The sequence below is a fragment of the Macaca thibetana genome, chromosome 14 (genome assembly GCF_024542745.1).
Source record: "Macaca thibetana thibetana isolate TM-01 chromosome 14, ASM2454274v1, whole genome shotgun sequence".
Taxonomy (NCBI): domain Eukaryota; kingdom Metazoa; phylum Chordata; class Mammalia; order Primates; family Cercopithecidae; genus Macaca; species Macaca thibetana.
The window spans coordinates 7,315,021-7,329,723 of NC_065591.1; the positions used below are offsets into that span (position 1 = coordinate 7,315,021).

Genomic DNA, 14,703 nt, shown 5'->3' on the forward strand with positions numbered 1-14,703 from the left:
GCAAGAAGTGTGCCAGGCCACAGCAACAGGAGCTGGAAGTCAAGGGCAGGAAGAATAGAGGGGTATAAAAAGCCCAGAGTGGGCAGAGTGCCTGGGGGAGGGAGGGAGGGGACCTGGGGCTAGAGAAGTTCCTCATCACTGCTGCCCTGAAGCCCAGATGCACTGGAATGGAGCACACAGTGGGGCAGCCCTTCTAGGCTGCCCTGCTGACTACTGAGCCACCTTTAGCCAGATCCACAGCACTGACTCACTGGCCTCCAGCCCTGACGCCCTCCCAGCACTAAGCACCCTGTGAGGCTCTACTTTCTTTTCTTTTCTTTTCTGTTTTTTTTTTTTTTTTTTTTGAGATAGAGTTTCGCTCTTGTTGCCCAGGCTGGAGTGCAGTGGCATGAGCTCAGCTCATTGCAACCTCTGCCTCCTGGGTTCAAGCGATTCTCCTGCCTCAGCCTCCCGAGTAGCTGGAATTACAGGCGTCCACCACCGCGCCCGGCTAATTTTTGTATTTCTAGTAGAGACAGGGTTTCACCATGTTGGCCAGGCTGATCTTGAACTCGTGACCTCAGGTGATCCGCCCACCTCAGCCTCCCAAAGTGCTGGGATTACAGGTGTGAGCCACCACGCCCGGCCATGGCCCTACTTTCTAAAAGAGGAAAACTGAGACCAAGGAAGGGTAACGGGCACATCTGTTTCTCCACTCAAGGCCATCGGTGAGAAACGGCAGAGCCGGGCACAGGTACCTTGGCTTCCAGGCAAGTCACCCAGCACCTCTGGGCTTCAGACTCTGTCTGGAAAATGCAGATGACAAGAACATCCCCCATCTAGCGGAACCACTCTGATGAATTTATTCTAAAGGGAAAATCCCAACAAGTTTTATGTCTGGGATGAGTCATCGAGGCTGTATTTATAACAGCAGAAATCTGGAAACAGCCTGAAGGTCCCACCGAGGGGGCCAGGGAGGGCTGGTGGCACTGTCTTGGGAGGAAATGTCACTGGCCTTTGAGCATGACAATTGAGGTCATTAGGATGGCACTGTGGCAATGCAGAGACACATTTCTGGCATTGTTAAGAGAGGAAAAAAAATGAATCCCCAACACGGTCTAATCACACAATTGTGATGTGTGTAAAAGTAACGCAGCACATAGTCACGCGCTGGGCAGACCAGGGGAAAACAGACGGAATGGGTAATGATAATGGAAGGGCCGTGAAGAAACCCTCCTTCCTCCTGCTCCTGTTGACAGAATGTCACCTGTGGGCTAAATACACCCGTAACAAAGAGATCCACAGAGGCTCCCGGGCCCTGCCCTGCCAAGGCTTGGCATGTTCTGGGAGTCCTGGGAACAGGGTCACAGCACGGCTGGGTGGTAGCCGGGGGTTGGCCAGAGGGCAGGACCGGAGGCCCAAGGTCTCCGAGCAGGCTGTGGGTACAGCCAGGTGGCAAAGCAGGTTCAGGCTCCCCTGTGCCTGAGGCTCTTGGGAGCTGAAGGATGAAACCCATGCCCGGTGTGGCAGAAAAGGGGGCAGGGCTGGGGGCACAGAAGGAAAAGCCCCAGGAAGGTGGCATGAAATGACAATTCACATTCATTTGTTTACTGATTTTATGGAATACCAGTCTTTTTTTTTTTTTTTTTTTTTTTTTTTTGAGGCGGAGTCTTGCTCTGTCGCCCAGGCTGGAGTGCAGTGGCGCGATCTCGGCTCACTGCAAGCTCCGCCTCCCGGGTTCCCGCCATTCTCCTGCCTCAGCCTCCCGAGTAGCTGGGACTACAGGCGCCGCCACCACGCCCGGCTAATTTTTTTGTATTTTTAGTAGAGACGGGGTTTCATTGTGTTAGCCAGGATGGTCTCGATCTCCTGACCTTGTGATCCGCCCGTCTCGGCCTCCCAAAGTGCTGGGATTACAGGCTTGAGCCACCGCGCCCGGCCAGAATACCAGTCTTTGGGTGATATTGGAAGTGGGGTCTAGGCTAAGACCGGAAACGAGGGGGATGAGGAGGAGGAGGAATAACTCCCCTTATGAAGCACTTACTATTTATGATTTGCCAGGTCCTGTTCTAAGCACGTCACATATATTAACCCATCCAGTCAAGGCAATCCTGTGAGGTTGGTTCTATTGCTTTCCCCATTTTACAGATGAGGAAGCTGAGGGACAGAGGAAAGATCTGCCTCCAGACAGACTGGGTCCAGATTTGCACCTGTAACTCTGACACCAGGCCCCAGGACTCAGGCAAGCAGAGGCAGAGGCAGAGGCAGGGAACAACTCCAGGCCAGGAGAACAGCATGTGCAAAGCCCTGGCGCTGGGAGAGTGGCATCTGCACTGTGCTGGGCGCTGCACATCCATCAGCTCTCTAAATCTTCCCAACAGCCCTGAGGCAAGGCTCATCGTTTGCATTTTACAGATGAGTAAGTAGAAGCTCAGGTTTCACCACTTGCCCAAGGCCATACAGATAGGGGGTGGGGTGTGGGGGACTAGACCTGTGAGCCCGAGGGTGAAAAGTGATGGGAAAACCCAGGCACACCCTTCAGATCAGCCCTGGGCTTCCCAGGGGCTGTGTTAGGGTAGGACCTGGAGTGATGGGGAGCCTGGGCCTGGGAGTCAGGAGACCTGAGGGCACGTCCTGACCCCGTTACTCTCTGAGCCTCACTTCTCCCATCTGTGAATGGGGAGAAGAACAAAGGGAGAAAAGACGGCTGGTGTGTTTCAGCTCTGACCCCATCTACCGTCCATGGGGAGGGCTGCAGGAGTATGTCTGGAGTCTTGAGGCATCTCCAGGCCAGCTCCCATCTCCCTGCTGGGGCACAGGGTGACAGGGTGGGAGCAATGGCCCTGGACTGGGTGGCCTCTATTTTTTTTTCCTAATGAGATAGAGTCTCACTCTGTCGCCCAGGCTGGAAAGCTGGAGTGCAGTGGTGTGATCTCAGCTCACCATAGCTTCTGTCTCCGGACTGGGTGGTCTCTGAGTTTAATGCCTCATGAATCTAACATTGACCTTCCTGGATTTATTTTCCCTTGGCTACTTGACAGCCTCCACAAAAGGCCTCGGTGAGTGGATTCCGACTCACAGGCTCATCCCCAGGGTGCAGCAGGACGAGAGTCTCCCCGGGGACCCTCTCAAGTGAAAGAGAGAAAGTCACTTTAACAGGAAGGAGTCACTTGAGTGGCAAGATGAGGAGATGGCAGACTGGACCAAGCTTGATGTCCCCAGGGCTGTCTGATCTTGGGCAAGTCACTGACTGCCCTTGACAGTGAAGGCAATAATGGCAAGGACAAATTACTCATGTCCCACAGACACCTCCCACCCAGGCCTGGGGTAAGGGTCTCGTAGGCGTGATCCAGGAGGGGCTTGCCCTGGGCACTCACCGCTCAGATGGTATTCTGCCACATCCACTGCCATGGTGCCTGCTGTGGTGACTGTGACTGGAAGGGAAAAGAGAATAAGCGGATAGGGCTGCAGAGAGTCAGCGTCCCGTCCCCAGGTCCTGGCCTCCCGGCACGCGCGTGCCTGTCATCCAGAGCTTACACTCCGCTATAAAGGGCGTGCTACCAAAGGGAGGCTTGGCATTTTAAGAAATGATGTTTAAAGCTCTTTTCAAGCATTCTAAGACTCTTTTCAGGATTGCCAGATAAAACATAGGATGCCCAGTGGCATGTGAATTTCAGATTTTGCTTTGTTTTCTTTTTTCTTCTTCTTTTCTTTTTTTAGATGGAGTCTCTCTTTGTTGCCCAGGCTAGAGTGCAGTGGCGCGATCTTGGCTCACTACAGCCTCTGCCTCCTGGGTTCAAGTGATCTCCTGCCTCAGCCTCCCAAGTAGCTGGGATGACAGCCATGTGCCACCACACCCGGCTAATTTTTGTATTTTTAGTAGAGATGGGGTTTCACCATGTTGGCCAGGCTGATCTCAAACTCCTGACCTCATGTGATCCACCAGCCTCGGTCTCCCAAAGTGCTGAGATTACAGGTGTGAGCCACCGTGCCCGGCCAAATTTCAAATCAGCTTTTAATATGTGTGTCCCAAATAGTCCATAGGACATATCTACACCAAAATCTTTTCCATTGTTCATCCAAAACGTCAATGCTCCTGGGCGACCTGTTTTTGTATTTGCCAAATTTGCAACCCCAGCTCATTTCCATCCTAACAACATCAGGCTGACCAGCAGCGACGCGGTAGGCGACTCATAAGAGCAAGGCACCCCTGGCTTGAGCCGGAGCCTTCCTTCAAATGCTTCCATTTTGATTGGGAAAGAAAGGCTGCATCTCTGCAATATTCTATTATCAGTCCTTTCACTGCTTGGCATGGTTTCTTCCCCACCCCACCCTCCATCCCCAGCTTTTAGGAACAACTGAAGTTGTTCTAGAAAGGTCTGGGAGCTCCTACAATCCATTACCTGAAGCTAGGCGACTGCTCATTGTTTTATTATTGTGCTAAGAAGTAAATCTGGCTCACGGATGTGTTCTCGATGGGTGCGTGTGGGGAGTCCTGGAAAAGGGAAACTGGGATGGGCTGCGCTGATCTCAGGTCAAGGGCGCAGAGGGCCAGGATAACGCCCACCCCAACCTCTGGATTCCCGTGTAGTTCAGAGAGGTGGTTACACACAGTAAGCCTGCAGGCCTGGTGCAGGGTGGTAGGGCGAGGGGAAGGGGACGTGAGAACTGCAGAGTGATGGCCTGGCCCGAGGGCCGCTGCCTTTCTGCCCCAGCAGGAATGCCACCCACTGTGGCTTGATCTTCTGGCACTTTAAAGAAAAGCCAGATACCTGAATTTTTTACATGCACTTTCCTGAGTTTTAAAGGCAGCAACCAATTTGCAAAAAATCCAAACACCATTCAGGTGCAGTATAAAAAGTCCTCGGGGAGCGTGACCCACTAGTTCCTGACCCCTTGGAGCATCCTGTAGGTTCCCTTTGGGACAGGGGTTGAATCAGAGGGTAAAGCTAAGGCCCTCAACATTTTCAGGAACCCCGGGGTTCTCCCCAGTCTGTGGCTTTGGAGTCAAGAAGCTGGGGTGCCATGCTTCAGTCAGGGTCATCCAGCACATTTGGGATGCCATAAGTCCTAGTCCACCCCCTTAAGTCCGGGGGTGCCCAGGAGCCTCGAGAAGCAGGTCAGGTAAGTTGCACAGCCAGCTCCTGGCTCCCAGCTCTCCTGATGCTGCCCCCACTCCCACAAGGAGATGTGCGTTGTCATGGAGATGGAAGGGCGGTGCTAAGCCAGGAAGGGCTTCATCCGTCCTGACTAGAGTGGAAACTCATTCCTGGGCCTGGGCTGGAGATAATGATAGGAATAGGCAACCTTGCCGAGCACTTCTTATACATCAAGCCCCGTTCTAAGCACTTTGCTTATATCTGACCTCATTTAATCCTCCTAACAGCCCCATGAGGTAGGTACTATTATTATCTCTGGTTTGTGGGTGAGAGTCCCAGGGCGTAATTTGCCCCAGGCCACACAGCTAATAAACTGTTCAACCCAGGCCGTCTGGCTCCATGCTCCTAACCACTGTGCCTCTCTGCAGGTGGGCATATGGTTTCCAAAAAGTTTCCTAAGAATCTGCCAGTCAAATGGGTCACCGGGTCCCTGTCCAAGGTGGTCCTAGCTCCTGGCGGAAGCTGGCCTGGATACGCTGAAACACACGCTAACGTGCACACACACACCTCCCAGCCTGCTGCTGCCTTGCCGGGAATCAGATAAGCCATCGGCTTTTTCCTGCTTACCTGGCACAAGCTGACTTTGCAAGAGTGGAGCCAAGCTGGGACAGCCAATGCCAGCAGCATACGAGCAAGGTATGCAAGGCAAAGTACATCCCACGGCACAACAGGCGTGGTATGGGACAAAGCCTCAAGCTGCATCCGGCCTCTGGCTGTCCGGGGCCCCATCACCTCCATGGCTGGTCCAGCTCAGACCCCAGACTCCCATGCTGTCTGTTCTCTCCTCTCTCTTTAACACGACATCCTTTCCCAGGGAGCTGAGATTTCAGTGAGGGTGTGAATCACTGCTAGGCACACCCAACAGAAGTTCCTTTTTTTCTTTTTTTTTTTTTTGAGACAGAGCCTCACTCTGTCACCCAGGCTTGAATGCAGTGGCACGATCTCAGCTCACTGCAATCTCTGCCTCCCAGGTTCAAGCAATTTTCCTGCCTCAACCTCCCAAGTAGCTGGGATTAGAGGCATGCGCCACTATGCCCAGCTAATTTTTGTATTTTTAATAGAGATGGGGTTTCTCCACGTTGGCCAGGATGGTCTCAGAACTCCTGACCTCAAGTGATCCTCCCGCCTTGGCCTCCCAAAGTGCTAGGATTACAGGCGTGAGCCACCGCCCCTGGCTTCCAGACAGAAGTTCCAGCCTGGTGCCCTGTGAAGGCAGAATCTCATCTGCCTGAGTGGAGGGAGAAGAGAACTGCGGGAGAGGTGGAGGCTCCTAGAGGGGGTCATCCTGAGCACAGGGTTTGTAGTCAGCTGCACCCAGCTCTGACTCCCATATCTGCCCCTGGCTAGCTGCAGCGGCCTTGGGCAATTTTCTTAGTCTCTTAGAGCCTCAGTTCCCCATCTGTAAAGCAGATGTGAGGCTGCCAGGAGGGTGGAATGAGAAGGTACGTGTAGTCAGGCTTGGTACGTATTGGCTGCTGTGGTTAGCAGCCTGGTGATGGCCCACACAGGCCCCCTAATCCCTAGTCTGGGCAGTGTGGGCAGCACTGCCAGCCTACAGATGTGTTGATTTGTCTTACATTTAAGTGAGTTGCCAGCCTTTTAAAATTGAAAAATTTAGCTGGGTGCAGTGGGTTGTGCCTGCAGTCCCAGCTACTGGGGAGGCTGATGTGGGAAGATCTCCTGAGCCCAGGAGTTCAAAACTAGTCTGGACAACATAGTCAGACTGTGCCTCAAAAGAAAGCAGTGTGCGGTGAGGGGGGACTTTCCCATTAAAAAATTGATTTAAAAAGGATTTCCAGCTTCCCTTTGAAAGTTAGAAGATCTGGTCAGGCGCAGTGGCTCATGCCTGTAATCCCAGTACTTTGGGAGGTCGGGAGCACCTGAGGTTGGGAGTTCAAGACCAGCCTGACCCACACGGAGAAACCCCAACTCTATTAAAAATATAAAATTAGCTGGGCTTGGTGGCACATGCCTATAATCCCAGCTACTTGGAAAGGCTGAGTCAGAAAATCGCTTAAACCTGGGAGGTGGAGGTTGCAGAGAGCCGAGATCGCACCATTGCACTCCAGCCTGAGCAACAAGGGCAAAACTCCGTCTCAAAAAAAAAAAAAAGTTAGAAGATCTGGGGACAATGGGTTTGCATCTCCCGACTCCAGCAGGAGTTGGAGCTAAGTCAGCTCTGCCCCTTCCCTGGCTGCATCCTTCTATTCACTGCTAGAATCTGTTGGCCCCTAGACGCATCCCTGTTCATGAGCTACTTTTGTTTTTTTTTTCTTTTTTTTGAGACGGAGTTTTGCTCTTTTATCCAGGCTGGAATGAAGTGGCACGATCTCACCAAGCCCAGCAAAGCTATGGGAGATTAAGAGAGGTTAAGTGACTTGCCCAAAGCCACACAGCCAGCAGTGGTAGAGCTGGGCCTGGCAGCCATTCCTGCTGCCCAGTCCAGCCCCTCTTTCATTAGCAGTGACAACCCTCATGCCATCTTCCCCATCCGTAAGACCCATGGGGCAAATCCTGTTACTACCCCATCCTCCACAGACTGTCCTCCACAGAGGACGAGAGGGAGGCTCAGAGAAGGGCAGTGAATTGGCCCAAGGTCACCCAACCAGTGAGCAGGAAGCCGAGACCAAGTTGCAAGTGCTGGCTGTACAGCAGGTACCCTTCTCAACGGCTTTGCTCACTTTGAGACCCCCTGACTCCATCTCACCTGGGATGACCTCAGTGGGCTCCCGCTGGCAGCCTGGAGGTCTGCCAGGCAGAGGGACTGTGGCTTTGGCTAGAAGAGGATAGCGACAAGGTACAGTAGGACCAGGGCATCCTGTGACCAGAGCGTCCCCGGTGTCCAGACACACAGCAAAGAGCATAACATGGGGACCAGAGTGGCTCCAGACCCTCACTGAGCTCCCAGATTGCACATCCCACCCCCTGCAGCACCCCTCCCCATCCGACTAATTCGTTCAGTCCCAAACCCCCAGACCCTAAACTGCACAGAGCTTACTCATTGAAAACAGCTCTAGGTTCAAATTCCAGCTCGATCATACCTACCTAGCCATATCTCCTTACTGCTGCATGCAAGTGGACATAATATGTGCTAAGTGCTTAGCACTGTGCCTGGTTGTAGTAGGTACACAATGTGGACATGATGATTCAATGGATTAATGGATCTCCCTTTTACAGATGAGGAAGCTGGGGCCCGAGGTCACCTAGCATACAAGTAGCAACACCGGGATTGGTGCCAGGGTGCAATGGATCTGGGCCTGGGCTCTTGGCCACCATGCTGACTCCTGACCAGGCAGGCCTTTTGGGGTGGGGAGTTGGAAGAGCCCCCCACTTCCCCCGGCTTTGCTGGAATCAGACCATGGCAGAGGCCCCTCCTGGGCTTGTCAGAGAATTGGCTTTCCAAGAACGCTGTGCCTCGGCAGGGGAGAGGGGCCTTCTGTCCCTGCCCTCTGCTCCACCCCACCTCCTTGCCCAGTGTCCTCACATCATTCTCTGGCTAGCAAGGGGATGGGAAGGGTTGGGAGGTGGGCCCAGGAGAGCCTCACCCTTCAAGCTGTGAGCCTCTTCAGGATCTTTAGGTTGAAACCTTTTCAAGTCCCCCTCCTCCGCTTTCTCAGATAACCACATCCTGCTGCCATCCCCCAAACAGCCCACAGAAACCGCAGGACAGACTGGCTGGGAGGTGCTGGCTGGCATTTCTTGGGCACCTACTGTGTGACTTGCCCTGTGTCATCTCAGCACCACGGCCCTCTGAGGGGGCTGCTACCCTGCTCCTTGCACTGGAGAGGAAACTGAGGTGCAGTGTGGGCAGCACTGCCAGCCTACAGATGTGTCTTATTTGTCAGTCAGTCACCAGAGCTGACAAGTGGCAGAGTCCGGGTTTGAAACCCAGGCTAGGAGCCCCCACTCTGCAGAGCTGCTTAGGAAAGCTTTCGGACTTCAGAGTAGGGAGGCTGGGGGCTTGGGGACTTGTCCTAACCCTTCTTCACACTGGCTATGGTAACTTGGGTGGGTCTCCTGCCCTCTCTGAGCCTCAGTTTCCCATTTCTAATAGGAAGCACGATTGCTGCTGCGCTCTAAAACTGTAACCCCCTGATGGGGAGAAGGAGCTGACATTCCATGGTGCAGCTTTCCCAGGCTTTTGGCAATGGAGGAGGGCGGCACACAGTCTCTCTGCAGCCCCTGGAAGAGGGCTCCCAGGATGGCCAGTTTAGGGCCTTCCACCCACAGGCCAGGCTCCCGGGCCCCCCACCTCCCTCCCCGCACTTCAGCCCAAATCTACAGCCTTGAGACCCTGAGTCTGGGCAAGTTTCCTCCCCTGCCCCGCCGTACCCCTCTCCTAAGCTCTGGAAAGCCCCCCACTCAGGCTGGTGCCACCGGAGGCTGAGGGTCATCTCTGGCTCTTCACACAGCCAGTGCCTCCTTGGGCTGGGGTGCAACGTTTCCCTCCAGATTGGGACGGTTCCCGCAGACCCAGCGCTCCTGCCTCGGGAACCCCCAGGGTGTATGGGGACCGGAGTGTCGGGAGGGGGTGTGAAGCCAGAGCAGGGACAGTGAGGACAGTCAGGTTGCTGAATGCGAAAGTGAGGGGCGTGTGTGCAGCGTGGGCGCGGGGAGGCGTGTAAATGGTGGGGTGAGCCGCGTGTGTGCACACGCGGGGCGTGCGATGCGATGCGCACTGCGCGGAGTGGCTGGGCCGGGTAAGGGCGCCCAGCGTGCGCGGTGCCCGGCATTCGTTCGTGTGCAAGCGCCGCGCGGAGGTGCAGGCGCGCAGAGTGCGCGGGGCTCTGGGGTCCCGGGCCCCGGACCCGAGGAGGGGGCTGCGTGCGTCCGCGATCAGGGTGTGATCCCGGCCGCGCACCGGGGTCGTCGGGGTGCGTACTCACCCCGGCTCCGCGGATGGGCCGCCGCTCCGGCTGGGCTCCAGCTGCCGGCCCGCCTCCCGCAGCGCGCACGCACCTGCGCCTAGCCCGGCCGCCGGCGGCAACGCCACCCCTGCAGTGTCGCCGGGCGCCCGCCTCCGAGGGACGCGGCGCGGGCCAGGGGCTCGGCCGGGCCGGAGCGGTGGACCGGAGCTGCGCTGCAGTCCGGGCACGCTCCCAGGAGCCCGCCGCGCGCTCCCTCGCGCTCGCCCGCTCGCCCGCTCGCTCCCTCTTTAATTTAAAGTGACAACCTCGAGCGCTGTCTCTGCTCCCGGGGTCCGAGCCGTCTCTGCTCCCGGGGTCCGAGCCGGAGATCCCCAAGCGCGTCTGGGATCCAGGGACGCCCTGAGGCCAAGCCCAACCCCTCGCTCCCAGGACTGGGGACAGGGATGGGTGGGGATGTGCCCACAGGCCTCTGAGAGGCAGGCCAAGCACTGGACTCAGAGCCAGCCGGCCTGGGTTCTAGCCCCAGCCTTCGCGCTCTGGGTTATCCTGTTCCCTTTCTAGGCCTCAGTTTCTTTACCTTAAAAACGGACCCGATACCGCGCACCTCCGGGAGCCAAAGAAAACACCGACAGGAGGCGCAGCGGAAAGTTTCCCCTTTTCTGAATGGATAATTACTCCCTCCCACCACGACTGAGCTGTAACTGTAGGTCAGCTCTGTGCTGGTGCCTTACAACATCATCTCAGTCCTCACTGTGGCCTAGTCTGGTCGTGGTGACTCCATTTTTTACATGAAGAAACAGGCTCAGAGAGGTGACCAAGATCACAGAGCCAAAGGTCAGAGCCAGAATTGAAGCCAGGTCTGTGTGACTTCAAACTCCATACCTTTAACCACTAAGGGGTCGTGCTTTCTCTCCCAAAGGAATGAATGAATCATTCAGGAGATATTTATGACGCCCCCGCAGGGGCTGGGCACAGTGCCAGGTGTGGGCGATCTCCCATCTTCCGGGAACAGGGGACAGGTCCCTCCCTGCCCGCGCAGTCTGGCAGTGAGGCACGGCTTGCATTGGGAGGGGCTGGGTGCGGGGGAAGTGCCACATGTTGTGGGCACAGTAACCAGGGGAGCAGGCTGGGTGGACACCTGGGGAGACCTCTCCAATGGTCTGGGATGGGGTGAGGATCCCAGATGGGGAGCAAGTGTGCAAGGGTGGCAGTGCTTCCTGGCTCATCCACACTCTGGGCCTTTAGAGCTGAGGGCAGCCTGTGGGCACTGACCTCTCAGTGGAGGCTGGGTCTGTGCTGGCCTGGTGCAGTGCAGGCATCCTTGGTCTAGAAGACAGGGCGCTGGGGAGCCCTAGAAAGAGAGCTGCATCTGGCTAACACGGTGAAACCCCGTCTCTACTAAAAATACAAAAAAATTAGCCAGGCATGGTGGCGGGCACCTGTAGTCCCAGCTACTCGGGAGGCTGAGGCAGGAGAATGGCGCGAACCCGAGAGGCAGAGCTTGCAGTAAGCCAAGATCGCGCCATTGCACTCCAGCATGGGCGACAGAGCCAGACTCCATCTCAAAAAAAAAAAAAAAAAAAAAGAAAAGAAAAGAAAAAAAGAAAGAGAGCTGCATCCTACCCTCATCCACAGGGGGCGCTTTTGTCTTCATTTCATTTCCTGGACCTGGAACAGAACAAATAGAAAGGGCATTTTATGGGGCGGGAGGACCTGGGTAATGGGCCCTGAGCTTTCACTGCCATTTCCATTTAACTCAACCTTCACAGCCAGCTGCAGCTTTGGTACGACTGAGTCCATTTGAGTCCATTTTCTTCGCAGGACACCCAGGCCTGGGGAATGAATGGCCGAGTTCCTGGTTTGGAAGGGAGTTGGGAGTCAGACACATCATCAGGGCATAAAAGGGGCCAGACTCTAATAGGGGATTCTACCCAAGCAACAAAAGACAAAGTTGAGGCCAGCACAGTGGCTCAAGCCTGTAATCCCAGCACTTTGGGAGGCTGAGGTAGGCGGGTCACTTGAGGCCAGGAGTTCGAGACCAGCCTGGCCAACATGGTGAAACCCTGTCTCCACTAAAAATACCTGTAGTCCCAGCTACTCTGGAGGCTGAGGGAAGATAATTGCTTCAACCTGGGAGGCGGAGGCTGCGGTGAGCCGAGATTGGCCTGGGCAACAGAGCGAGACTCCATCTCAAAAAACAAAAAAGCAAAGTTGAGGCTGGTCCAGTTGTGGTGTCACCCTGGGGAGCTGATGCAGGGGCGGGAGTGAGCTTGAAATGAGATCTTGTCAATTTCATGTTGAACACCCTTCAGTGATCAGAAAAGTGTACACGGGTACACCAAAAGACAAGGCTAGAATGTTCACAGTAGCCCCAAACAGGAGACCACAAATGCCGCTTATGAATCGAATGCATAGATGCATTGTGGTATAGTGACACAATGGAAGACTGTGCCATTAAGAAGAGAAGCAAAACTACAACCACTGATGAAAGGTGAATGAATCCACCAAGTGCAGTGGCTCACGCCTGTAATTCTAGTACTTTGGGAGGCCAAGGTGGGTGTATTGCCTGAGCTCAGTTCGAGACCAGCCTGGGCAACGTGGTGAAATGTTGTCTCTACTGAAAAATACAAAAGTAGCTGGGCGTGGTGGTGGGTGCCTGTAATCCCAGCTACTCAGGAGGCTGAGGCAGGAGAATCGCTTGAAACCAGGAGGTGGAGATTGCAGTGAGCCGAGATCACGCCACTGCACTCCAGCCTGGGCAACAGAGACTCCGTCTAAAAAAAAAAAAGGTGGGTGAATCTCACAAATGTACTGCTGAGCTAAAGAAGCTGGACACAGAGAACACTGCTGATGGTTCCATTTATAAGAGGTTCAAAGACAAGGAAAACTACTCCGTGCATGGGACTCTGCTCCCCATGGGGGTGGTGACTAGAGGGGCCTACGGGAGGATGCTGGGGTGCTGGTCACACTCTGGTTTTGATCTCAGTGCCCATCTCCTGGGTGTGTTCACTTTGTGAAAATTCATGGCATTGTACACTTATGATTTGTATACCTTTGTGCATGTGTGATTTGCTTCAGTACAATTTACAAAAGCAAAAACATCTCATGTGGCTGCATACTGCGCTGGAAATGGAAGCCAAACTCCTTTCTGGGGCCTACAGGCCCTGCTGGCCTCTCTGAACTTTCATGCCACCATCCCTGTCACCTGCTGAGCTCCTGCCTCCTGGGCCTTCTGGCCTTCCCGATGCCTGCCAAGCCATTTTCCGCCTCAGGGACTCTCCCTTGCTGGTCCCTCTGCTTGGAGTGTTTTCCCTGCTCTCACCAATGGCTTCCTCCAACTTCTGTGCATCACACCCTACAGAGGTCACCTCCTCTGAGCGAAGCCCCTACTCATTCTTCCTTGGCCTTTGGGACACTTGGGACCGGTTCCTGAAGAGCAGGGCACCTCAGGGGAGGCCCCACCCTGAGGTCTGGCCCAAAGGATGCTCCATCTGAGCACCATAGAGATGCTGTGCATGGAGTCAGTGACACTTACAGGTGAAGAGACTAGAAAGAAAAGGCTCCCAAGGCCACACAGCTGGGCCCTAAGACCAGCGCTGCAGCCAGCGGCTCTCTACTTTTTTTTTTTTGAGACAGGGTCTCACTCTGTCACCCAGGCTAGAGTGCAGTGGCACAAAGATGGCTTACTGCAGCCTTGACCACCCAGACTCAGGTGATCCTCCCACCTCAGCCTTCTGAGTAGCTGGGATTACCGGCTCGCACCACCACACATGGCTAATTTTTTGTATTTTTGTAGAAATGGGGTTTCGACACATTGCCCAGGTTGGTCATGAACTCCTGGGCTCAAGTGATCCCCCCTCCTCGGCCTCCCAGAGTGTTGGTGATACAGTTTGGCTGTGTCCCCACCCAAATCTCATCTTGGATTGTAGTTCCCATAATTCCCACGTGTTGTAGGAGGGACCCAGTGGGAAATAATTAAATCGTGGGGGCCGGTTTCCCCCATACTGTTCTCGTGGTAGTAAATCTCATGAGATCTGATGGGTTTTGTGATTTTTTGAGATGGAGTTTCGCTCTTGTTACCCAGGCTGGAGAGCAAAGGCACGATCTTGGCTCACTGCAACCTCCACCTCCCGGGTTCAAGCGATTCTCCTGCCTGAACCTCCCGAGTAGCTGAGATTACAGGCATGTGCCACCATGCCCAGCTAATTTTGTATTTTTAGTAGAGACGGGGTTTCTCCATGTTGATCAGGCTGGTCTTGAGCTTCCTGAGGTGATCTGCCCACCTCAGCCTCCCAAAGTCCTGGGATTACAGGCATGAGTCACTGTGCCCGGTGATCTGATGGTTTTATAAGGGGAAACCCCTTTCCCTTGGCTCTCATTTTCTCTCATCTGCCACCATGTAAGACGTGCTTTTTGCCTTCTGCCATGATCGTGAGGCCTCCCCAGCCACATGGAACTGTGAGTCCTTTAAACCTCTCTTTTTTTATAAATTGCCCAGTCTTGTGTACGTGTTTATGAGCAGCATGAAAATGGATGAATACAGTTAGAACTGTAGGCGTTGAGCCACTGCACTCGGCCTCAGTTCTTCACTTTCCAGGCCCTGGCTCAGCTCATGAGGCACCAGCCACGTGTCTGCCCTGTGCATCCCACAGGCCCAACTCTTTCACTTCTTTTTTCTTTTTCTTTTTTAAGAGACA

General features: G+C 54.5%; 1 protein-coding gene across 2 annotated transcripts in view; it reads right to left on the reverse strand.

Annotated features, from left to right (window-relative positions):
- Positions 1-10,796, reverse strand: part of SYT12 (synaptotagmin 12) — a 28,234-nt gene extending 17,438 nt beyond the window's left edge. Inside the window, exons 1-2 of one of the 2 annotated variants that reach the window (XM_050756734.1) lie at positions 10,584-10,796; positions 3,357-3,413 (exon numbers count right to left, since the gene is read on the reverse strand). In XM_050756734.1, coding sequence (XP_050612691.1) covers positions 3,357-3,390 — 34 coding nt within the window. In that variant the 5' untranslated portion in view covers positions 3,391-3,413; positions 10,584-10,796. Of the gene's footprint in view, positions 1-3,356; positions 3,414-10,024; positions 10,245-10,583 lie in introns of those variants that run through there. The other variant, XM_050756733.1, reaches the window with a different exon arrangement.
- Positions 10,797-14,703: the final 3,907 nt, after the last annotated feature.